At 38.7% G+C, this 27,283-nt stretch overlaps 1 protein-coding gene across 1 annotated transcript; it reads right to left on the reverse strand.

Annotated features, from left to right (window-relative positions):
• Positions 1–11,589: 11,589 nt before the first annotated feature.
• Positions 11,590–23,872, reverse strand: calm3a (calmodulin 3a (phosphorylase kinase, delta)). The gene is made up of 6 exons (XM_085371674.1): positions 23,669–23,872; positions 15,121–15,151; positions 14,552–14,695; positions 14,067–14,173; positions 13,575–13,710; positions 11,590–13,396 (listed from the first exon to the last, which is right to left on the reverse strand). The coding sequence occupies exons 1-6, from the start codon at positions 23,669–23,671 to the stop codon at positions 13,368–13,370; spliced, it is 450 nt and encodes a 149-aa protein (XP_085227800.1). The 5' UTR covers positions 23,672–23,872; the 3' UTR covers positions 11,590–13,367.
• Positions 23,873–27,283: the final 3,411 nt, after the last annotated feature.

The raw sequence follows: 27,283 nt of genomic DNA on the forward strand, positions 1-27,283 counted from the left end.
AACCCCCTCAGTGTGGAATTAATAAGGAATTCCCAGACATCAATAGAAAATCTTGTCCTCTTGACAGCAACATTTGGCAAGACGTAAGACAGAGGAGACGTGTGGTGAGACTCATAATCCTGTTTTGAATCAAAATATCAGAAGCCTCCTCTGGTTGTTTCTTGTAGACAGTTTTCAAATCTTTCTGTGGACCAAAAACAAACAAAGAAAACAACGAATACATATCTTTAGTTCTCATAAACATAAAGCTATAATCTATGGGAAACCCTAACCACGTTTTCACAAAATACAAAACAGCCACACTTTTCTGATTCTTCTTACGTCATCACATTGAAACGCTTAAAATATATCAAATTTTACTAAGAAATACTGACTCACCTTTTACTGGATCTGACAGAAAGCCCCCAACACATAAAAAGTACTTGAAAGTTATTTCTTCCCCTTTCGGTAAATCATTAAAGGTAGCACGAGTCTGCTCTGGTGTGCTGGGTTTAAATGTACCGCTGCTGGAAGTGTCGGAAAAACAGAATGAATCCACGGACGGAGAGGAGGACTGCTGGCGCGGCGCTTCTCCTTCAAACTTTATCTCTCTGTTGTCGTTGTGCCTCCTAACCGGTTTCGGATCGATGCAGTCTAGGCTATAGTCCCTCCCACTGCACTTGTGACTCAGATGACATCTTGAGCAACAGGACACTTTAGAGCCGATGCAAAACCGTATTTAAATCCAATAGAATTTCGGTGCTTTCTAGTGACTATTAACCCTTCCCGTTCTAAGATGGTGTAGATTTCAAGATAGTGTGCATTTGCACCGAAATATTTAGTGATTGATATATCATAAATCACTAATAAAGATGGGGGTATAACTTAACTTATCCATTGTGAACCACTTAAATAATACCTGGAGTCTAGGCTGCAGTGAGTGCGAGTGGGTATACTGTCGGTAAGAGACTTTTGCCATTTTTTGTTTGGATCTTTTGCTATTGCATGTGCCTATTTTTAATGTGTCATTGGACTTTTTTAGTGTGACCACGAATTTTAATAGAAGAATTGATCAAGCCCTAGATCGACTGCGCGCAGGGAAACTGATCAATATTGTAGGTATATTGAGTGTTTGTTTTAGTTTCATGATTTTGAATGGTTTTATAAAATTGCTATTTTATTGGGTAATATTTTAATTGATAATGTTGTTTGTTTTTCAGCTGTGCTGTCTCTGCTGTCCTTTTTTTTTTTGTTCTTTTGATTGATTTGTAATTTTGTTTTGGTTAGTCCGTCCAGCCGTAGAGGCGGTTATTGATTGAGAGTAAGTTTTGTAAGGGCGGACTAATCTCTCTTTTGTTTTTTTTTATTTTAATTGTTTGTGCCACTTCCCTTTATCTCTCAGATCACAGGCCATACATAGCACTGATTCCCAGCTGCGCTGAGACCCGAATTGTTTGCAGTGTGTGCCACGATTGCAGTGTCACTAAGCGGGGTGTGACGGGTTGTAGTGTTATTTCGCACAGTTTGTGTGGTAAGTCTCATGTGCAGCTGGGATATCAGCAGGATGTGTTGTAAGTCCTGTCTGGAAACGACTGGGAATTTGTATGTTTAACTCATGTAATAAATAAATGATCAATTATTTCTTTGCCCCGTTTACTCATCCCTTGTCCTCGGTTACATAAAGTAAACTTAACTGTGGTTGGTCTATATATAAGAAATAGGAACAAGATACTGACAGCATATGTATTTGTGGACCACGCTCCCACACACACACACACACACACACACACACACACACACACACACACACACACACACACACACACACACACTTAGATTGACACACAGACTTCGTCTTGATGTGAGCTAAGAACAAAATGTTTAATCAGTCTTTTGTGTAAGTATTTGGTTTGGCAGAGTCTGACATTCATTTTTATGAAGGTGCTTTGAATAGCCTCAATCTCTGCTTGCTTACATTTCATGCAGCCTTTAGCACAAGTCCAGCGATGCGGAGAGAGAGCCAGTGCACACTGGCTGAGCATTTTGTGATGGGTGCAGCCTCAGCCCTTCCACACTGGTTTATGCTTAATTTGTGAAAGCTGTAGTTTCTGTTTTATTTGTACAGTCTGTAAAATACTGATTAGGAGAGGGCGGGGGGTAAATACAGAGGTTAATCCTTCAAGTGTGTTTGCTCTGGAAACAGTGCTTCACTTTGATTTGTCCATGTCATGTTGGCCACGTATTACTACATGTATTGTTTCTTCCATGACGCCTATACACACAAAAACATATAAAAGGGTTTACACAGTCATATGTTATCATTATATCTTCCTTAACTGGCCATTCTCTTGACTGATGTATGTGCAGGCTGCGCTTGGATTCCACTGAGGAGAAATGATCGGAGAGCAATACATTTAACACTAGACGCTGTTATTTCATTTTGCCACACTGTTTTCATCAGCAAATCAAAGGAAAATAGCTGGGATGAGATGTTTGCTGAAAAACATAAAAACCCTCATCCCTCATGTGCTATTACTTTAGTCCTTAATGGTTTGTTTCAGTGACACCTACAAAGGATACTAACAATAGAGTCATCACAAACAATAGCCATGAATACAAATTGCAACATAGTAATTACATTTCACTGCTCACTTTCCTCTCAGAGTAATCCTATTCACGCTTGCTTCCTGTTGCTGTTTCTGTAGCTGACCAGTCATATTCATAACAGCAAAGTGCCAAGCTTCAATTATGGATAGAGTAATGCAGATCAGATTTCTCCTTGTGTTATACTTTGTTGAGTTTTGCAGAGTTACACAGCTAATACAGACATGCAGTTTCAGCCTTCTCAGTTTCACTTCATCTCTCCAGCATTCAAGCACTCCCTCCCTCCCTCCCTCCCTCCCTCCCTCCCTCACAAAGTTTACTGTTAACTACCAACTTGAGATCTGGATAGCACTTGAGTTGTTTACAGTTGCTTTGCCCATAAAGCAAACCAGGCTAGCAACTTTAAATAAACAACACACAAAGAAGCTAAAAACAAATGCAGACATACTTGCAAACATTCCTCAAACCATCAGATGAGTTTGTGAACATAGCAACTGAGGCGCCAAGATCATAACACTTGGTAAATTTAAACAACTGCTTATTTAGATACATAAGCAGTTTATAATAGCTTTAGCAAAGCTTTGGTTTACAATCAAAGCTGTAGGTGTTTGCTTGTATGATCTTAATTAATGACTAGATGGATCTGGCAACTACAGTTCAGATGAAATATGTACTCAAAATAAGAAATAATGGATGGCAAAATACTGGAAAAATGAAGAATGCTGTATGATGGACAGATTAGTGAGAGGACTGTAGGTGGGTGATTGGTAGATGAATAGATAAGTAGAGTAGGGAATGATATTTTGGATAATAAATGAGTGAGTGGGTGAATGGATAGATAACTGGTAGACAGAATGGATACTAGAAGGCTGATAATGATTATGAGTGGGAGAACAGCTGGATGAAATGATTAGATGTGTAATGACAGGAAGAATTATGGACAGCTGGATGGACAAACAGATTATTAACACTGATTGACAGGAGACCTTGGGATCAAACCACCAAGACCTCGGAGTCTGTTTGATTTGAATTTGCAATCCAGAATTTTTGAATTCCCAGTGGTAATTTTCAACTGGAACATGCCCTCAAGTCGGATTTGCAACTTGGAAAGTCGAAGCGGCCCCACTAACCTTGACTTAACAGTCTAAGGTTCTGGCAGTGCATGTAAATATTAGTAGAACTATAACAACTACTGTTGTGTATTTTTGACTAGTTAAATAAGCCATATGTAGTGCACTGAGCAGACTCCATCCATTACGGTGACACAGCAGTGTTTTTAAATGTAAGAAAACCCCTAAAAAATTGTGCTGCATTGCCACTGATGAGTGAATGGCTCGAATTTTCCAAGAAGAAAAGCAAATCCTGTTTCTACTTGCTTTTCCAACTAACCTTTGACTGTCATCTGACGCAAGTATTGGTGCATCACCAGCAAGTGGTGGACCCGAAGAAAGACGAGTGCTATGTAAGTCTTTGCAAGTGAACACTCACAAAACTCTGGACACTGATAAATTAAGCCAATCTGGCTGCTTGAGGTTAGCGCCAAAAACTGAGTAATTCCACAGAGTTTTACGTTAAAATGCCCCAAATTGTTTTGAATCTATGGTTAGCTTAACCCCTCATAGCAAGAGTGAGGAGGGCTAACATTTTATATAATTTATCCACCTGGCTGCTGGAGCTAGAGATGTTGCATTGACTAATAGGTGTCCTGACACAGGTAGATGGAACTAGTACCTCCACTTCTGCATCTTTCTGCTGTTTTTATGCTGTTAGAGGTTATAGGGACCTGGAATGGTCCCTGACTGTGCGCATAGTCCAAATTAAAAATGGAAGTAAAAAAAGATGGACTATGAAACAGATGTGCGAACCCCACGATTGCATTTTTCTTGACTTGGCTGCTTGGCAAGTTTAAAAATACAAGAAACACTCCTATTTAGAAATGGTGTGCCATTAAGTGAAGTATCAAAATATATTGCTTACATTGGTCTGTGAATTGTTAAAAAAAAAAAAGGCTGCTATGAAAACAAAGTCTAGCTAAATGTTGCTTGAACAGTATTTTTCCTTTTCTTTTCTAAAGAGAATAATAGCCTATGAGCCAGCTGTTTTTAAGTACAGTAGAGGCAGTGAGTGGACATGAATATAAATCTTCTTACCTGATGAGCATCTTTTTACTTTCAGTTGAATGTCAAAGCAGTTTTCCTGTAAAACATATGACGCATCTCACATCAGCTTGTGCTTTGTTTTCTGCTCAGAAAATGCCATTTCAGATTTAGGACAAAGGAATTTACTGATGTGAAAATTCATTTTCAGGAAGAGAGCGTGAAAAAAACAAACCTCATGTTTCCCTACAGAGTGGCTGAATAATGACATTACTTTGTCTTCACCAGAATTACGAAACATGTGAAGTTCAAAGGTGTTTGAACTTGGTTGTTTTCATCTTTCTTTGTCTTCCTAATTGGAAGCAGATGTTAGCGGTAAAAGATCTGAGTTTAAAGTGGAGGTCAAATCAGATCTCAAGAGATCTTGGAAAAGCTCCCAAAGCTGAATTAGATTATGAAAAAGGTCATATTTAGCATATGGATGAATGCTGCGCACTTGTGTCTGTTGACATGTTTCAAAGGGCCAAGTAAGAGTAGATTAAAAAAAATGCAATAGATGGGGAAAAAAAGAAAAGATTTCTGTGCCTACACAGATTTTCCATATTTGTACGGCACTTCCTTCCTGCTGGTTCTTGTTTTATTTTAACTGAGTGATTCAGGTACTGAAGTCATGGAAATAATAATCACTAAATTATTAAATAAGCCACCACGTATTTTCACCTTCCCATGTCACGGTGGGCTTTGTTTCTTTCTCCTTTCAAATTCACCCTTCATTTGTGTTTTTACATTCGAAAGACCGGTGACGCAAAACACACTCTAATTATGAGCCAGATGCTGACGCAGACCGTAAAGATGTAGGCTCAAGATTGTGGAGAAGATGCTGCTGATCTAATACAGATACAAACCCATGTGCAAAATCCCAAAATACTTTGAAAGAATTTGAGCTCACAATTCATGCCAATTCTGTTAACATTTGTATTTTTCATCCTCACTTACTTTACACAAAGATGTATTGCATATTTCTGTTCTATAAACTGACCACTCTGTTTGAGCACATCATTCATCTTTAGTCCTCAGCAAAACTGCTTTTAGTGAACCATCAATTGTGAATTCCAACAGCCAACTTATATGAAAGCTACTAATACTGCCAAGATGAGAGAGAAAAGCTAGAATTATGTCTGAAGCTTGTTTTCGGCATCTGGTCAAGGTAAACTAAATATTAGGGGGGTTATGTATACTGTTGACTCTGTGTGGTTTAGAGGAAATCCAACTTGTGCACCCAATTCTTTGTTTTTAAAAAATACATACGTATGCTGTAAAGTCATTCCAACCTGGAAAACGAATGGTTCAGCCCAAAATTAATGTGACATTCATGCCAGTGATGAATGTATGAAAACATCTGGCCACAAATGCAAAAGAGGAAACAAGAAGTAAAAACTTAGAACTTTCTTTTTCGTATTCTTTCCATTTTTAAATTCAATCACTTTTTATTGAACTATTTTAAGAAAATCACAGTCAACAACATTTTCCTGCCATTTAGCTACATCCAGAATTATATTGTTAGCAGTTGTGTACACAGAAACGGAAAGGGCTTCCCTGACGATAGACATGCAGCTACAATTCAAAAATAATAAGACAGGCCTGCACTGGCTTACTTTGGTTAATGCAATTCAAATCACAATAGTATATGAAGACGTCTTCACTGCTGATGGCAGCTGTTTATTGGTTGTTTTTTATTTTTTCAAGAGGTCCCTACTGCTTTGTCTTATCTATTTGCAGGACTTGGCTTTACTTTCTGTCCATCAAATTAAAAGCTTTTCAAATAACACAGAGTTTGAAGATTTTTCTTCTCCACCACAACTAATTCCACGTGTATGGATAAATGATTTCCTTTGGGCAGAGACTCCACAAAACTCTTTTTATTCTATGCTTTGCAAAACAAGTAGATCCAGCCTGAAAGACTTTATAGTGTCAGGTTTTGCATCCTGAGTGTGGAGACTTACAGGACTTGCATTAAAAATGATGTTATGGTTTCTTTTTTTAAGCATAGTGAGACCATTGTGGTTGTAAGTTCGGAGAAAGAAGGAAATTAAATACCAGAGATCATACTTAGAAAAATCTAGGCTATTTGGCTGAAGTCTTTAGCAGCCTTAGATGGAAACCGCTCCAGGAACCACAAAGCAAGAGAAAGCACTCAACCTGAAGTGAAATGTCACATAGCCCTTCTTTTGAAGATGGGAAAGGGATACTGAAACTTTACTTTCCATATCTAGTACTTTAACCGTGAGAAGTTTTCATTTCTTGTTTATTCTCTTTAGCTTAACAGTATCATAATCTGAAATGTATGCAAAGTCTTTATTAAAGGTTAAGACAAAGCTAACTATTATTTTGACAGCCTATTTCAAAATAAACATTCAGAAGTTTTAGGGGACAAACACAACATGCATTGGAACTTTGAGCAGAAGGTCCAAGATTGTTTAGTTTTTATAATAAATCATGCTGGCCTGGGAGTTTGAGAGTTCTCTGCAGTATCTCAGCTGTTCCTAATCTTGCACTCTTCTGGACAGAGAGCTCTGATGTTGTGCCTGGAATTTGCTGGAGCCACTCTTTAAGTTTTAGGGTTCCAGCTCCTAAGTGCTCCAATTAACACTTGGACCACTTTGGACTTTTTTTTCCGGTTCTAGTTGTTCTTTCACCCTCTGATAATTCTCGTGGACCTTCTTCCTGATGTTGTTGTCTGTTGGGATTGTGGTCTTCTGGTCCTTGTCAGTCACCACGATGTTGGTTGGTCCCACGGGACCTGAGCCCTGTTGTTCTCAATGAGCTTTGGCGGTGCCTCAGAACTTCTAATCCAATCTGTCCCAACTTGCATCTCAAATTCTGCTACTGTGTGGTAGATAGCCTCCAGGTCACCTTTTCACAACTTGGGAACTGTTGGCTAGTCAGGTGTATATTGTCTCAGCAAGAGGATTATGCAACAGCTAGATATTTTCACTTCTTTCTTCTATTTTGAGACACTTTATATTTTAAGCCAAAGCACTGATAGTTGGTGGATAACATTAAGATACAAAAGTGAAGAATATATACAACGTGCAGGAAAAACTAAATGTGTTCCGCTTCATGCAAAGCGAGATAGTGTGCCAGGCTTTGCACAGTGTTGAATTATGTCAAAACAGTAGATATGAGGAGAAAGAAGGGGATTCTTGGGAGGTCTTGGAAAGGGAGGTGTTGTGTGAAAAAAATTAAATAAGTTAGAACAACTGTCCAAACACAACCCTAAAATAGATACATTATTTAGGCGTCTGCTTTACACCGTGAAATTTATATAATGCCCACTACCCCACCTCCCTCAGACACAATGATAGTGGAAAGAAATATAATATGTTTCTAAAGCAAAGGGGTGGTTAGGTTACAGCGTACACAAGCATGGGTAGTGGGTGTGGTGCACCCAAGCAAACCCATGCACCTACAATTCACACATACAACAGCATGTTTCTTCATGTGCACAAACAGACCATTTCACCCTCCAACTAAAGATTTCTGTGACTAAGAATATGCTACCCTTTAATGTTCTTCAACAGAAAACACGATTTCTCAAAAAATGATTTCATTCATCTGTTTCCAGTTAGGCTGTCTCATCTCCTTCCTGTCTTGCGCAGCGCATCTTGAGTCCAGTTGGAACGTGATGAAACACTGCCACCGTGTGGACGTGTAAAATGTTTCATGTTGTTTTATTCTGGTGACAGTGTTTGATTATTTGCAGTGTGTGTGCTCGACGGAAATATTCTTTACCTACAATGTAATATGTCAAAGGTATTAGGTATAGAATGACAGGGAAATCCAGAAGTTTTTGTCTAGCAGTGATGAAGTGTACTTTTAATTAAGTGCAAATTTGATGGGCGTACTTGAGCGCTTCAATTTTTTTTAATACAACTTCTACTTTAGTTTCTCTTTAGTAGAAAGTATTGTGCATTTTTGAGCACCGCCTTACTTAAAAAACGTGATTAGAATGTAATAGAATGAATTTAACCCTTAGATGACAGCGAATGCGCACCTGCAGACCATTTACAGTGGGGCAAAAAAGTATTTAGTCAGCCACCGATTGTGCAAGTTCCCCCACTTAAAATGATGACAGAGGTCAGTAATTTGCACCAGAGGTACACTTCAACTGTGAGAGACAGAATGTGAAAAAAAAAAATCCATGAATTCACATGGTAGGATTTGTAAAGAATTTATTCGTAAATTAGGGTGGAAAATAAGTATTTGGTCACCTCAAACAAGGAAAATCTCTGGCTCTCACAGACCTGTAACGTCTTCTGTAAGAAGCTTTTCTGTCCCCCACTCGTTACCTGTATGAATGGCACCTGTTTGAACTCATCATCTGTATAAAAGACACCTGTCCACAGCCGCAAACAGTCAGACTCCAAACTCCGCCATGGCCAAGACCAAAGAGCTTTCGAAGGACACCAGGAAAAGTATTGTAGACCTGCACCAGACTGGGAAGAGTGAATCTACAATAGGCAAGCAGCTTGGTGTGAAAAAATCAACTGTGGGAGCAATCATCAGAAAATGGAAGACATACAAGACCACTGATAATCTCCCTCGATCTGGGGCTCCACGCAAGATCTCATCCTGTGGGGTCAAAATGATCATGAGAACGGTGAGCAAAGATCCCAGAACCACACGGGGGGACCTGGTGAATGACCTGCAGAGAGCTGGGACCAAAGTAACAAAGGTCACCATCAGTAACACACTACAACAGCAGGGAATCAAATCCCGCAGTGCCAGACGTGTTCCGCTGCTGAAGCCAGTGCATGTCCAGGCCCGTCTGAAGTTTGCCAGAGAGCACATGGATGATACAGCAGAGGATTGGGAGAATGTCATGTGGTCAGATGAAACCAAAGTAGAACTTTTTGGTATAAACTCAACTCGTCGTGTTTGGAGGAAGAAGAATACTGAGTTGCATCCCAAGAACACCATACCTACTGTGAAGCATGGGGGTGGAAACATCATGCTATGGGGCTGTTTTTCTGCCAAGGGGACAGGACGACTGATCCGTGTTAAGGACAGAATGAATGGGGCCATGTATCGTGAGATTTTGAGCCAAAACCTCCTTCCATCAGTGAGAACTTTGAAGATGAAACGAGGCTGGGTCTTCCAACATGACAATGATCCAAAACACACCGCCCGGGCAACAAAGGAGTGGCTCCGTAAGAAGCATTTGAAAGGAGTGGCCTAGCCAGTCTCCAGACCTCAACCCCATAGAAAATCTGTGGCGGGAGTTGAAAGTCCGTGTTGCTCTGCGACAGCCCCAAAACATCACTGCTCTCGAGAAGATCTGCATGGAGGAATGGGCCAAAATACCAGCTACTGTGTGTGCAAACCTGGTAAAGACCTATAGTAAACGTTTGACCTCTGTTATTGCCAACAAAGGTTATGTTACAAAGTATTGAGTTGTATTTTTGTTATTGACCAAATACTTATTTTCCACCCTGATTTACGAATAAATTCTTTACAAATCCTACCATGTGAATTCATGGATTTTTTTTTTCACATTCTGTCTCTCACAGTTGAAGTGTACCTCTGGTGCAAATTACTGACCTCTGTCATCATTTTAGGTGGGGGAACTTGCACAATCGGTGGCTGACTAAATACTTTTTTGCCCCACTGTATGTGCAGCCCTGTTTATAGTTTTCTGTGCATTTCAAACATTGTACTTTCTGATGGTTTTTTTTAATATCTTAAGTAACATGGCTGCTATGAGGCCAGCTAGGAACTCGGAAGCATTGACTCAGAATCGGACATCTCAGATATAGAGGACCCAGACTAAATATTCCACTACTGATGGCTAAACAAGTCCAAAACCCCTTTGCTATAGCCTAATTACCAAGGATTCAGTTACTGTGCTTCAGAAAATTTACTCAAGTTTCCATACAAACTGTAGAATTACGTTATAAACATTTAATGTCAGTGAAAATTACTGCATTGGAAATGTAGTGAAACATTTAGTGTATGTATGTATATATATACATACATATATATACACACACACACACACACACACACACACACACATATATAGCCTTGTGTTATTTGATTATTGGATCGTATTCATTGAGGCATTGTGATTTGAGCAGCACATTAAATGGCTGGTGTGTGCTGGGGGCGCTGCTGTTTTTCAGTGTACTGTGTCTTTGATATTTATCAGATTTTGTAATCTGTTTTGCTGGTACAGTTGTAATCTGTAAGTGATTGCCTCTCTTTCTTTTCTCCACTTGATACAGCAGATCGAAAGTAAAACTTGTAATTCAATTATTTATAATGAATGTCTACAACCCTCACTGCAGAAGAGGCAGTGCATTGTTGATTCTCAGTGTAAACCAGCAAGCCTTTCCAGCCTGTTATACAACCGCAGAGGGATTACCACACCTGCCTGTCTGTAGTGCTACGGTTCTTATTGTACTGCTGAGTGTGCTCCTGTTTCCTAATTCATTTATATTATCTACTTACACTTACACGATTAGCATGTGGACACACATCCAATCACATTCACCTGGCCCAGATAAAACGCTGTTCTATTGGCTCTTGATCTTGCCTCTCAACAAGAAAGGCTTTTTGCATTTAGACTGTGTGAGGGGTCGTGACCCTTGCTGACCTGGATTAGCACAGGCTCCTGCAGCAATCTCATGAGCTGCCAAATATAGCCTCTGCCCAGGATAGTTTCTAGAGTGAAGACCTAGGCTGACCTGCCCTGACCCAGTCTGAGGCTATCTGGAAGAGTCTCCTTTCTAACACAGAAGCACTGGACGGGGGAGTGTATTGCAACATTATGGGAATTTGTGAACAGTTACAAAAAAGAAGAAACAAAAGGATGTCTGTTTCATTAATGACTAATTTTAGAATAAACATGTCAAGGAAATGCAGGTGAAGTAAAGCTCAGTCAATTTATTGATTTATGGAAAATATATCACATCTTTCCATACTGGACACACCTTCAGAAATTAACAGTCCAATAACCATTTACTTCCAAACATCTGACTCAAATGTAACCAATTAGTACGCCTCAAACAGAGCAGTATATTAAGTTTCACACATTGAGGAAATCACAAGATTCCCCAGCTTAAATTTAGCCAACTGTTCAAAAACCTAACACTGAAACCAACTGCACATCTAAAGCTGAAGTCGTTGCTACAAACCCATTTCATTCCCCATATGAAAGCCTCAATGAAACACATCACCCCCCCACCACAAGCAGTATGTGTCAGTATACACTGAATGTATTCGGTTTAGTAAAACAGCAAGCCGACTGGAGGTTGAATCACCGGACTATAAATTGAAGATCAGACAACAACAAGGACAATGAGTGAAACATATTGTTATAGCAGCAGCAACAGTGACATTTGGTTTCTTTTTCTTCTTTTAAAACAAAACTTTTTTTGTCCTCCATTTTTTTAAACAACCACATGGTTTATACCAAAGTGCAAATATGATGAACTGCATGTATTTTTATATTATTATATTAAGTAGAGTTTTTCTATTCTAAAGAACTACAGGTCTTGCAAGAAGGTTGAAGGTTTTTTTTTTTTGTTTTTTTTTTAAGAGTATTATGGCACATTTCAAAACCGAAGAGAAAACATGTCACAGATCATTTACTACAACAATAGGCATTGCAAATTTAACGATACACTTATATAGATATAATTTGTGACCAAAGTTCGTCAGCAATACATTAATATTTGAGAACACATTTATAAAGCGTTACATCAATATTGCATCATCAGGATATCTGTTTGCAGAACAAATGTATCAACTGCAGTCCTCAAGTGTGTTTTCCCAATAATCATCCTGAAGCAATTCAACACACTCCCGTCTTCAATCAGTGCAACGTAAAACCCACGACTCAAAACAATACAAAATAACATCCAACTGAGGAAAACAAACAAAGAAAAAAAGAAAAACCATCCAGCAATTTTCAGTCCCTCGTTTTCGTTCGAACTCTTCAAGGTTATAAGAATGCTCATCTCCAGCAGAGCACCAATAAACACCCTACATTGCAACTATTTGCTCTTGCAATAATCAATAGTGACACAAATTTTTTACAGATATATAGCTATATATTTATGTATATACCTCCAGTGTGTACACAACCTGAACACTACCTCTGACAAGATCAGAGCTTCCTTGTTGTCACGAGAGACAGTCACAGAAAGGGTGCATGCAAGAAGAGTACTCAATTCAGTATTTGGAGAGTCACCACTGGTGCAAGAGAGTCGATTTTCTTTGTTCAAGACTATCAGGTAAGAATTGAAAAGCCAACTTCTCTACATGAACCGTGGCATAGGTTCCTATCCCTCTGCCTTTTACGATGTTGCGCTTTCCTCTAAATTAATCAGGAGCAGGGTGACTCAGCAGAATCTTGGTCTGAAGTACCAGGGGCTTTGGCCCTCTTAAAGCTTGGTCCATTAACTTCTCTAGGGATTATTCTGTTCTGGTGGTGATGAAACAGATACCTTAGAAGTAGCTGGATGCACTAAAGCACAATTTGCAAACGGTTTAGATAAATGATTTTTTTTCTGGAGGGGAGGGTAAATTTATCATTTGAGAATTGTTCTTTTTTTTGGTATATTTGACATATTTGACAGTGATCTTAGAGGATAAGCAACGTTAAAAGAAATTTCAAATTTCTCTTCACTTGGCTGTCATCATCTGGACAAACTCTGTGGAAAACAAAAGAACAGAAAGCAACATTTAAAGTTACGTTAAATAATGAACAAATAACTAACTGTAACAGCACCGTTACCAGATGGAAAAAAAATAAGTGCATACACACAAACTTGTAGATTTTCACATTTGCAGACTCACAAAAAGTATGGTGGTTAATAATTAAAATCTCACCCTCGTAGTTGACCTGACCATCTCCATCAATGTCGGCCTCGCGTATCATCTCGTCCACCTCCTCATCAGTGAGCTTCTCACCCAGGTTGGTCATGACGTGCCGAAGCTCTGCTGCACTGATGTACCCGTTACCATCCTACAGGTGGCAAAACAAAAGCAGAAAGTTAGCTTGGTGTCTTCTATGTTTACAGGCAGGTGTGTGTCTACAGATACCATAGCGCCAGAGACAAGGCTATTCCCTTCACCTGTGATGTCGAGATCCTGATTTAGGAAGTCTATTGAGCTAAATGTTCAATATTTGTGTGTTTGTGACGCTTAATATAATAGTCCGGCTAGCAGAAAGACAGAAACGCTCCAGAATATCGCTTATGCAGACATTTTTCACTCTTTTGTCTAGCCATCATCATGGATCAAAGTCATTTCTAACAAATACAGAGGCTCTCCTTTTGCTGAATAGTCTAATTAAATATTTCCACTTTACTCCTACTTTACCTTGTCAAAGACTCTGAAGGCTTCTCTGATCTCCTCCTCACTGTCTGTATCTTTCATCTTCCTGGCCATCATTGTCAGAAACTCAGGAAAGTCAATTGTACCATTACCTTAATAAAATAAATAAATAAAACAAAAACAAATAACAAACCAGAAAAAAAGTGTTATCACCGTGTAATTTACCAGAAAAACTCAAAATCAGATCAGGAAAATTAGCTTATGACAATGCAAGGTAGTTCAAAGTATAAAAGGAAATGCACATCATTTTTATTAATCACAACAGACAAGGCAACAAAAACAACAAAGACTAGATTCAATCTACACACATCTATACAGAGAGAACAGAAACAAGTTATGCCATCTCAGATATCAGGATCTGCATTTATGCCAGTCACTAAATTCTTGAATGACAAAAGAATTCTCTTCATGAAGAGCTTTCTCAAAAGTAATGCAACTTCAAGCTCTTGTGCATGTTAGTTTGATCTCACCATCAGCATCTACTTCATTGATCATGTCCTGCAGCTCAGCCTCTGTAGGATTCTGTCCCAAAGAGCGCATGACAGTCCCGAGCTCTTTGGTAGTAATTGTACCATCGCCATCCTTATCAAACAGTGAGAATGCCTCCTTGAACTCTGTACATTTGCAGAAAGAGAACTGTGAGTTGTAATGAAGACTGAATCCAATGAACATTCACTGACTATACACAATAGTCAGTGCATTTGCAACAACTGGGACACTGAACAGACAACCCCTGATAAGAAGAGCACAGGCTGAATACAAAGCACTGCAGCTTTAATGTAGACATGCAAGCATTTCTAGGACACCTGACTCAAAACCCTGCTGCTTCTCATTACCCAGGGTCTGATTTTATACCTAGGGAAAACAAATTGAATGCAATTATCTAGTTAATAGTATGGGACCATAATTAGCATACAATCCCATAGACCTGCACATCTTGTATAATCTCTGAGAGCCTAGTTTCTAAGGTTTGTTGGAGAAATTAGGTGTTGCTAAACCTAAAACAAGTCAAAAAGGCTTGGTTAAGGTATGCACTCACCAGCAATCTGCTCCTCAGTCAGCTGATCAGCCTGTTGAAAAGGGAAAAAGACACTGATAAAACACTGATGCTTCAGCATGGAAATAACCTCTTTTTCAACCCTGCCACCATTTACAATTATTAAATCGTGCATTGTATTCAAGAAATACAGTTTTTAATGGCAAGTTCAACTTATATCAGGACTAGGCAAATAAGATAAGACAGCATTTAAATCCCAGAGACAGGAAATTCACACTGTTACAACAGCACAGTAGAGAGGGCAGTTATATAGACACAGCTGCATCATGCCTAAGAACAACAATACTATGCAAAAAACTGAAGAAAATATACGTTATACAAGGTAGAGGAAATATACTTTAGACATAAATATATGTACATATACAGTCCTGGTCAAAAGTTTAAGACCACTTGAAAAATGGCAAAAAATAATAATAATAATAATAATAATAATAATAATAATAATAATAATAATAATAATAATAAAAACAAATTAAAAATCATATTTGGCATCTTAACAAGGTTCCAAGTAGAGCTTCAACATGTGGATTCATTGTCATTTTCTGTCAGACAGAAAATGTCACACTGTCATGACGTTCTGATGGCAATGCAAATAAACATTCCCTTTCTGAACCCTGGGGTCCGTTCTTCGTACCTCGCTAAGTAAGTTAGCTGGATTTGATTGTTGACGATTTCGCGTGATCTTGGATCGTTCGGTTCCCCGAAGCTCATCCGGGACTTGCTGTCATAGCAACAGATCCGTAAGCGTAAACCTGCTCGGGAGCAGGTTTACTTTATGTAAACAAGATTAGATCCCGGCCACTCAGGTATGTCCGCTTCATTTATACGAAAGCAACAGCGATATTTTACCACTGTTTTACCATAAATAAATATTATCAATGTAACTAAAGATAATGCAGTATTTGATTCTTTTATTGATTCCATACAGATACAGAAGTGGACTGAAACTGACTTTACTCCTACAGAGCACCCATGCTATCTTGCATAGATAGAGCGCTTTAGGTTGAAGTTGTAAAATGTTGCCTTTGTTGTTTCTTTCTTTGGGTTTTTTTAGGTCATTTCCTAAAAAAAGGGAAATGTACTATTAATCATTCTATTTCATGTATTTGATTATTTCAGATGTAATTCATATTTTAGAGTAGTAATAGTAAATTACTTCGTGTAATCAAGATGAGAGACCACGGCTATAAAAGCGAAGGTGGATTTGGGAAGTCTGTCGCAGCCATGTCCTGTCCGTATACGCGAGCCACCCATTGCGGAAGGTGCAAGATTGATAAGGAGAGTTTTCAGAATTCCGCGTATATTGCGGGATAGACAGGATCCTTTAGCTCAGCGCGACAGTGTGCTCATTTTCCCGTGAGGGTATTATTTACTTAACCAACTTGTTGACGAGGAGGTGCAGGACCACCACCTGTCTTTTTTTGCTCTGCCCTTTTCTTGGTTGCTGTTATAAACAAACAAACTGATTATTTCAGGGTCTCTTTTCAAGAGACTAAAAGCAATATAAGTGATAAATATTACCATTCTGTAGAATATTCTTATATTTCACTTTTACTTGTTCCCATGTTCTAGTGGGTCCTGTTGCGGCTCTAATGTGAAAGAGGATATAATGTAATATAATATAATAAATTTACCCTACCGCCTACTGGTGTTGGCCAGAGGGGCCGATGGCGCGATATGGCAGCCTGGCTTCTGTCAGTCTGCCCCAGGGCAGCTGTGGCTACAACCGTAGCTGCCTCCACCAGTGTGTGAATGTGAGAGTGACTGAATAGTGGCATTGTAAAGCGCTTTGGGTGCCTTGAAAAGCGCTATATAAATTCAATCGATTATTATTATTATTATTATTATTATTATTATTATTATTATTATTATTATTATTATTAAATTACTTACTAGTTTAATTTGTCAGCAACTTTCTGCCAGCCCTCTCTCCTTGCTTTTGCAGCGTTCCCTTGCGTTTTAATTAAACTCTGAAACTCCTGAAATCCCTCAATCAAGAGTTCTTGCTCTGCTGCCGAAAAATACCGAGCGCGCTCCTTTGACATTTTCGCCAACCAATCAAAGGGTTGCCGATCAATGTTTCTACTATCGATGCGTAGCCCCTGTTAAGCCACCCAGTGATCTCACATTACTTCATCCAGCTATACTAATCGTCAACAACAGGTGTGTTTGGAGAACCGGGATAGCGAGCTCAAAGTTAGCGCGATGATTTGATCTTGGATGTGTCATTTGATCTTGGATGTAGTAAGTGAGGTACGAAGAACGGACCCCTGGTCAGGTTGTTGAACTGCATAAACAGCGTCTCTCGCACCACGTCATTGCTGCTGAGCTGGGACGCAGTAAGACAGTCATTTGGAATTTCTTAAATGATCCTGATGGTTATGGAACAAAAAAGTCAAGTGAAAGGACCCAAAAGAATTTCACCAGCACTGAGCCGGAGGATCCAACTGGCTGTCTGTCAAGACACTGGACGATCCTTGACCCAAATTAAGGCCAATGCTGGTGCTGACTGCAGCCCCATAACCATCAGACAGCATCTGAGACTGAAGGGCCACAAACACAAAAAACGTCTTCAAAGGCCTCATCTCCTTGATAGAGATGGGTACCGATATCCGGTGCCATTATGGCTACAGATTAAAAATGCCCAAGGCGAAACGGTCAAAAGTCTGGCTGTACTTCACAGCAAAAGATGCAAACTCAGCAGCCTGCAACAAGTGCTATTATGCTGATACTGTAATACTGTGCAAAGGAGGTAACTCCTCAAATCTGATGAAACACATGGTGGCGCATAGCGTTTTTTTAAAAGCCGAGAAATGCACCCTATTTGATAGCTTGCTGCGAGACCTCACACTGAGCACATCTACTGCGGGTGTGGTGCCTGTTATCGACCCGGAGTCAGCAACTTGAACCCGAAGAGGAGAGTCCTGGCTCCTAGCCCTGCCGTGTAGCAGAAATGATGACAGATGATGATGGCAGCAGCAGCCGTTCCTCTCTGGGCGAGTAGCTTAATGTTGTTTGTGTGTAATTTACGTTGAGTAGGCTAACCACGTTATCAAATTAATGCATGTAAGGTGAACTAGCAAACACTGTCGTAGTTACATGCGGCTGTCTTCTTGTTTGATGGCAGATACTCCCTTCACCCTGGCCAAAAAGGCTAAAATGACCAAAGAAAAAGTGGGAAACAGCTAAACATGAGAGGTTTTTGGACAAAGTTGGTGTTTTTTTCCATTGTTTAAGCACTGCTTCCAGCCAAGAGTGATACCATATATGCCCTATAGCTGCAGAAAAGGCTAACAATGTTATCTTTTTACAAAAAACAGCTAAACATGAGAGGTTTTTGGACAAAGTCTGTGTTCTTGATTCTTTAAGCACCGGTTCGAGCACCGACACCGTTTCAAAAGTACCGGTTTGGTATTGGTATCGGATAAAACCTAAACAATACCCATCCCTACTCCTTGAATGCCACAAAACTGACCGTTTGGACTTTGCAAGAAAGCACCAAACATGGGACATTGAAGGTGGAAGAAAGTTTTATTCTCTGATGAGAAAAAAGTTAACCTTGAAGGTCCTGATGATTTCCAACATTACTGGCATGACAAGCAGATCCACCTGAGATGTTTTCTACACGCCACAGTGGAGGGCGGCGCCATAATGGTCTGGGGTGCTTTTTCCTTCAGTGGAAATATGGAGCACATTAGGGCTGTTCGATATAACGATATATATCGGATGACGATATAAAAACGTCTATCGTTTCATTTTACGCTATCGTTTGTTTCGTGGTGTCGCAAAATAAACTGTTAACGGCAATATTTTTTTCATCGTTTTGATGGTCACTGTAGTGGCTATATTAATTTCTTAAAGTTCTCTCTTTCTCTTATATTTAATATAACCACACTACAGACAGACAAGCACCTGTTTTTATGGGTTGTCGTTAGCAACAACGACCAGGTAAAACCATCGCATGTCCGCTTGTTTATTTTCCACATAAACCTTTCACAAGAAAGCTCAAGATCCTGTTGAGAATTTTCAAAATAAACGGAATCACGTGAAAAAGTATGCAGAGTATTGACGGATGAGAAGCAAAAAAAGAGTCGTCAGGTGCTAAAAAAATAAACCTTAGACTCAAACGTTAGAACAGGCTTTCCCCGCAGCACGGTGTGTAATAAATACAAAGAAAACGGCGGCCGTTACAACCTATGCCTAAAAATGTGTAGTTTCATGCATCGGTTAAAACACTCGACTCCAGGTACAAGACGCCCAGCTGGAAACACTTCACCTACCCGAGATTCACAGAATTTACAGGAAATATTAAATTTTTTGTGATTTATATTGTTATCGCACGATAGAAGTTTTATATCGGGATATGAGATTTTGGTCCTATCGCACAGCCCTAGAGCACAGGAGGTGCAGGGGCATCAAATGGCTGCCGCCTATGTACAGATGTTACAGAGAGCTTCCCTCATGACTGAGGGCCCTCATCTGTGTGGTAACGACTGGGTTTTTCAACAGGACAACGCTATAGCACACAATGCCTGCAGGACAAGGGACTTCTTCCAGGACAATAACATCACTCTGTTGGACCCTCCTGCGTGTTCCCCGGATCTAAATTCAATTGAGAACCTTTGGGGATGGATGGTAAAGGAAATGTACAAAAATGGACAACAGTTCCAGACAGTAGATGCCCGTCATAAGGCTGTCTTCACCACTTGAAGAAATGTTCCCACTCAACTCATGGAAACGCTTGCATTAAGCATGCCACAAAGAATTTTTGAAGAGACCAACAATAATGGTGGACCTACTCATTACCGAGTTCATGTCTGGAACTTCGATTTCTGTTTTGGGGTAGTTTCCGGTTCTTTTGGAAGGGTGGTGTGACATTTTCTACCTGACAGAAAATGACAATGAATCCACATTTTTGCACAGATTTGGCCTTTTTAAGGCTAAACTTTTGATGAGCTGTAAAACAGCCTGTTTCAGTTTAAGCGTGGTTTTCAATAAATTGCATGCTCAAAAATTTTTTTGTCTCACTCCTATTTCTTCTTGTTGCACACTGAAACTCTACTTGGAACCTTGTTAAGATCCAACCATGCAAAATATGATTTTTTTTTGCCATTTTTCAACTGGTCTTAAACTTGATGGGGAAAATGATGAAATTTCATAAACAAGAAACGAAAAGAAAGACAAATGAAACAGCCGTTTCTCATATTTTTGGAAAAGAAATGACTAAGCAGTAACAAATTAAATCACTTCTGGATTGATATAAAAACCCTGAAAACAATCATTTTTCAAAGAAAAACAAAGAATTTCCAGCAGGCAAAATGGAGAACACGTGCATCAGGCTCCACTGTGTACACAGGCTCTGCCAATCCAAATGCAATTTAGACAAACTAATTCAAAACAGACTGCAGTATTTTCTGGCAGCTGGACCCAGCCATTACCTATGACCTAGATAAAACTATGTTAATACAGCATAAAAAGCTTTACAATAAACTTAAACTGTAGATGTGTTCACATTTTCACATACAAATGTATGTAAATTAAAGAAATATTGTTTGAACTCATGTAATAATAATTGTTAATAACTAAATGAAAATATTCTGGGAATACTAGAAACAAGAGAGCTCCACCATCTTGAGATATTGTTAGCCGAGCAAACTTGCATTAAATCGGCTCAACCTAAAATCCAACACTGGAGTTTCTGCAGTCTCAGTCTGACTTGGCCAGTATTCAATCACTCTCAGAAAAATTACTTAAGGTTTGTAAATGACTTATTTAATTTGTAAATGAAGACAGATTGCCAAAAAATTGCTATCAGTCTGAATGAGCCTTTGTCAACGAGCACAACTCGAGGGGACTCGACTGGCTGCCTACCGGCTGTATTCTAGTTAGATTACAACAGAACAAGAAGGTTACTGAGAGTACATTTAATAGTTAAATAGGAATGTCTAACTATAACAGTGCTTGTATGCCTGACCCCCCACCCCCACCAATAGAAAACTGAAGTGAGATAACTTTTTTATTGGATAAAAAAAAAAAAAAAAAAAAAAAAAAAAATATACAAACAAATTAACTTTGAGGAAAAAAAATACTCATTTGAAAAAAGAAGAAAAATGGCAGTATGTGTTAATGCAAAGTTGCAAATGGTTAAAAATCACAATAATATTGTATCATGACCAAATTATTGTGATTTCTTATTGTGGGGTGTCTGCTGATTCATACAGTGTTCAATATTTTTTTACCACATTCACACACACACACACACACACACACACACACACACACACACACACACACACAAAATAAATTCATTAATCAAACAAGGAATTTAAACTCATGTAACACAAATTCATTCTTCAAGTTCATCTGAGACATAATTGTGCGCTCCATGTGAAGCCTTATCAGGCCTGTCCAAGTCAGTCAACATGCTCACTTCAGGCTGAGAAAGTGCGATGAGGGACTGGTATAAATACTCCACAGCCCGAAATACACACGCCTGCTATAATTAGTGAGACACGAACAGGGTCGCCAATGTAGCACACTGAATATCACCGCAACTAACCACCTCCTCGACTCTTTAAAAAAAAAATTTTAATTAAAAAAAATAAAATAAAATAAAAAAATACATTATGTTAACAAAACAAAAAACAGATTAAACCCTTTGAATGTGCCTTCTGCTTTGCATATTCCTTCAGGATGTTTGTTAGAAAACTGAAATACCTGCTGCATAAAACAGACCATTAGAGTCTGCAACAATTTAGCACTGACACTAATTCGTTGATGGGGATAAGCTGATAATGCTATATGTAATACTGCCTAAGGACTCACTGTGCATTTGCTGTTGAGCTAATGCCTCGAATAAACATGTTTTCACTGTATCCACATGCTCTTGCACCACAGATAATGGACAAATGAACTTGCTTTTTCAAAACCAAACAGATTAAAGCCAACATTTCTGTAGCAAAATTTCTGCGGTGGTGGTGGTAATGCCATGCATTCAAGTCAATTTCAATGAGTCACCCATTTAAGGGGAAGGGGGGTAGGCAGAAGGGAGCATGGCAGACTGCAGAGTATCCAGTCTGCTCACTGCCAACCAATTCAGTGTTGCTGAAGCAAGCAGTGTCTGGATCAGAGCACAGCTGGAGGATTTATACAGCTGCTGTAAAAAGTACTGCTTGCTTTCAACTCATCAGTACCCCACAGAGCATGTCATATATTCTTATGTTGACAATATTTTTCTGAAGTGCAGCCAGTTAATCATATTTGCAAATGGTGTTTGAGCAGCATGTGAATAAATTGGATTTTGTAGCTGTCCAAGTTTCCTTACTTGGCAAAGACCGCAAGGGACTCCATTCGCCTGCTCTCTTACAGAATGCAGATGAACAACAGACGACACATGATAAGATATGATACAGATATTCACATGCAAGTATATGTTAGAAGTATTTAAAATAGTTAGATCCCATCTTGGAGGGTACACTGCGGGTCCTGACAGCCGACTGCACCAGGGATGCTTGGTTCAATGCGGGGGGAAGGGAGGCGAGAAAGGAGGGGTGGAAAAGAGGATCATTCAGCAGAAGCAGAATGCGGTTCAACGTTATGGCGCAATACGTAACGCAGGACATGGTGTCATGGTGGTATTGAATCTATTCCCAAATTGTTGCAGCGCCTTGCTGAAAGCTTTGCAATATGACAAACAAGTGTTGCTACCTGTGAGCCGTATTCTTATGTAACCCCAATCGGTGGTTGAATACGACCCCTTTTCTCGCTTGTTGCGCATGTCCGAGTCCGTTCAAAACACCCTGCTGATGTGGCTAACACAGATACTGTCCGTGCTGCAGCACCTTATGTGGCATGTCGAAAATGACAGTTACTCAGAGTCCCAATGTCTTTCTCGCAAGATTAACGAGATGGGTAAAGATCACATTCACACTGGACGGTCTATTTTTACACAGCACCTTCACCGGCACCACGCCCACTCTCGAGTCCAAGCGAACCAATAAATAAATAAATAAGTGAGCAAAAAACAAAACAAAAAAAAACCCCAACAACAACCCAAAAACCAAATGCCACAAATATCTGTCCAAGCTCGGGGACTGCAACCACATCATCAACAACTCTGCTAATCAACCGAATGAACGGTGATACATTTGAGCATTAAACAGGCCGTTTGTGTCCTCTCGCAATACAGCGTGTGTGCTGCGCATTTGGCAGACACTAATAAATAAAACGTTTCTCTTCTCTTCTATCTCGTCAGCTGTTAAGCACACATAAAACCACCGATCGAAAATTGCGATATATAGACGATAAAATGATGAAAAAAAGAGCGTTGTATGCACGTCAGGTGTGGGATTTTTCTGCAGTTTGCCAATATTATAAATGCCATTGTGAAGGGAAGCCGGAATATGCTTTATTGCTTCAGACCGTATGCATTTACGATTATATTACGCATTAAAGTGTCGCATGAGGACATTACGATTTAAACGATTCATAGCTAAGGCTAGCTAGCTTACGTTAGCTAGCTTACACTTACCATCGTCCCGTTGACTTTTCAAGCTCCGTGAAGATGAAAAAAAGCTCAGTTAAATGACTTGTATTTTATTTACTTAGGGATCACTTACTCAAATAGAACAATAAAATAAAACAGGACTTTAAGTATAAGAAATGCTTCGGGAAATCTGTGTAGACAGTATCCTTCTGTTGCAGCAGAGTTGCCCGGAAACCTAAACCAGCGACGTGCTGTACCACAGTTTGACAGCCGTGTATCCCTCCGCCGCTGTCTTGTACGTTTTAGTCCCACTGAATCCACTGTCAAAATGGAAATACACGAGCATTAAAAAGCTCGTTCTGTTGCGGTAATCATTCACTGTTTATCGCCTAATAATTATTTGACACTTAACAAAGAGCAAACCACAATTTTTGCTGCTTTACAAAATCAAACCGCGCAAAGATACTAGCCCCATTACCACGTCTCATAAACAGTCTATGGGAGAAAAGAGTGTTCCAGTGATCATACTGAACACAATACTAATGGGCCATTTTAAAATTACAGGGCAATTTCTGTACCGCTCATTAATTTAAAAACCATTCGTGCAAAAAATACTAAAATAGACATTTGTGGTTGAAATTAGACTTGTCCTGGGACAAAATACTCCAAAACATGATCTCAAATCCAAACTAGAAAAAATTTGCATTTCCTGCGAAAATGCAGTGTGGATGCCTTAACGCTGAAGATGTCTGCTGAAAAAAGCTGAAAAAGTTGAAACAAAAAAAAAAAAAAAAAAAAGCTGCCCTGAGCAGGATTTGAACCTGGCCCTCCTGGTCAAAGGAGCTAACTGAGCCAAACACTTTCTCACAAAGAAGAGGTGGAGAGATTGACAATTGTGCTGAAATGAGCAGAAGCTGCTGAGAATTGTGCTGATAAGAGGTGGAAAGGCTGAAAATTTTTCAGAAGAGGTGAATAAGCAGAATTTGGGCAAAAAAAGAGGTGAAAATTCTGCTGAAAAGAGTTCAATCAGCAGAATTTCTGCTGAAAAGAGGTGAATGAGCAGAATTCTGCTGAAAAGAGGTTTTTGCTGAAAAAGAGCTGAAAAAGTTTGGATTTGTCCTGAAAAGGGGTTTAAAAAACTGAAAATTTTGCTGAAAAGGGGTGAAAAAGATGAAATTTGTGTTGAAAAGAGTTAAAAAAAAGTTTAACTGTTAAGTGAAAGAAATGTTGCCATAAGCTGGATTTGAACCCAGGCCTCCCAGTCTGAGAACGGATGCTTATCTCACTGAGCTAAAACACAGCTCAGCCCATCATGCAAAATCAGTGACCACATTGATAATGTGTTCCATTCATTTCAATGGTCAAAAGTCATAACACACATCATCAGAAATAGCAGAATTTTTTAAAGTTTAAACATAGTATTTCTGCTCAAACTTAGTATTTATACTAAATAATATTTTTTTCCTGCCAAATCATAGCATTTGTGCTGGAACACAGAAAGTTCTGCCAAATCATACAATTTGTACTAAAACATTATTTATGATTTAGCAGAAACACTGGGACTTGGTAGAAATACTATGATTTACATGAAATACTTTGACTTAGCAGAAGTACTACAATCTAGAAAAAAGTACTACAGCATAGCAGAAATTCTATCATTGAGCAGAATTACTAGGATTTAGAAGAAATACTAAGATTTGGCACAACCACTGATGTGGCTCAAGAACCTTTATTGTGCAGTTATACTATGATTTGGAAGAAATACTATACTTTGGCACAAATACTATGATTTGGAAGAAATACTATGTTTTAGCACAAATACTATGATTTGGCTCAAATACTATAACTATCCTCGGTCAGAAGGAGAGGCTGACATCCAGGGATTAGATTACCACAGGTGGAGTTTATTGCGGTCAGATGGATGGTACAGGGAGGTATGGCATACAGTAGGAGGATGTGGAGAGGTGATATGGTGTGGTTTCTATGATTAAGAACAGGGTATGCATTACAACATGCATACAGATTAAAGATTAAGAAAACTGGCAACAAATTCCTCCACTACAAATCAGTCTGATGCCACTTTTTACAGGGTAGTAATACTTAGTAGTAATACTATAACATAACAGAATTATTATTTGGGCACAAATACCACGATTTGGCAAAAATGCCATGATTCAGCACAAATATGATGACATGGCAAAAATACTATGATTGGGTAGAAATACTATGATTTGGCAATAATACTGCATTTTAACACAACTACTGAGATTTGATTGAAATACTATGATTTAGAAGAAATACTATGACTCCATACAAATACGATGCTTTGGGACAAATACTATGTTTTGATTCCAATACTATGATGTGCAACAAATACTATGATTTGGCACAAGTACTATGATTTAGTACAAATACTCTGATTTGGCAGAAATACTCTGATTTGGCAGAAATACTCTGATTTAGCAGAAGTACTATCTTTTGGTAGAAATTCCTGCTAAAAGGTAGTATTTCTGCGTTTTAGCAGAAATACTGTAATTTGGCATACATACTATGATTTGGCATAAATACTATGCCTTAGTAGTAATACTATAACATAAGAGATATACTATGGTTTTGCAGACATACTATGTTTTTGCACAAATACCATGATTTGGCACAAATACTGTGATTTAGCAGAAATACTATGATTGGGTTCAAATACTATGATTTGGCAATAATACTGCGTTTTAACAACAACTACTGAGATTTGATTGAAATACTATGATTTAGAAGAACTACTATGACTCCATACAAATACGATGCTTTGGCACAAATACTATGATTTGGCAGAAATACTATGACTTAGTAGTAATACTATAACATAACAGATTTCCTAAAAAAAACTATGAAATTGCATTAATTCTATGACTTGGCAGAGATACTACGTTTTAGCACAAATACTATAACAACGCAGAAATACTATGACTTAGTAGTAATGCTATAACATAACAGTTCAATGTTCTTGCACAAATACCACAATATGGCAGAAATACTATGTTTTAGCACAGATACTGTGATTTGGTATAAATACTATGATTTGGCACACATACTATATTTCGCAGATACACTATAACATAACAGATATTCTACGACTTAGTAGTAATACTATAACATAACAGAATTATTAATTGGGCGCAAATACCACGATTTGGCAAAAATACTATGATTGGGTACAAATACTATGATTTGGCAATAATACTGCATTTTAACACAACTACTGAGATTTGATTGAAATACTATGATTTAGAAGAAATACTATTACTCCATACAAATACGATGCTTTGAGACAAATACTATGTTTTGGTTCCAATACTATGATGTGCAACAAATACTATGATTTGGCACAAGTACTATGATTCAGTACAAATACTATGATTTGGCAGAAATACTATGCCTTAGTAGTAATACTATAACATAAGAGATATACTATGGTTTTGCAGACATACTATGTTTTTGCACAAATACCATGATTTGGCACAAATGCTATGATTTAGCAGAAATACTATGAATGGGTACAAATACTATGATTTGGCAATAATACTGCGTTTTAACAACAACTACTAAGATTTGATTGAAATACTATGATTTAGAAGAAATACTATGACTCCATACAAATACGAT

The sequence above is a fragment of the Diplotaxodon limnothrissa genome, linkage group LG14 (assembly GCF_057381915.1).
Source record: "Diplotaxodon limnothrissa isolate DT_005_m linkage group LG14, D_limnothrissa_male_GT1.1, whole genome shotgun sequence".
In the NCBI taxonomy this organism is placed as follows: Eukaryota; Metazoa; Chordata; class Actinopteri; order Cichliformes; family Cichlidae; genus Diplotaxodon; species Diplotaxodon limnothrissa.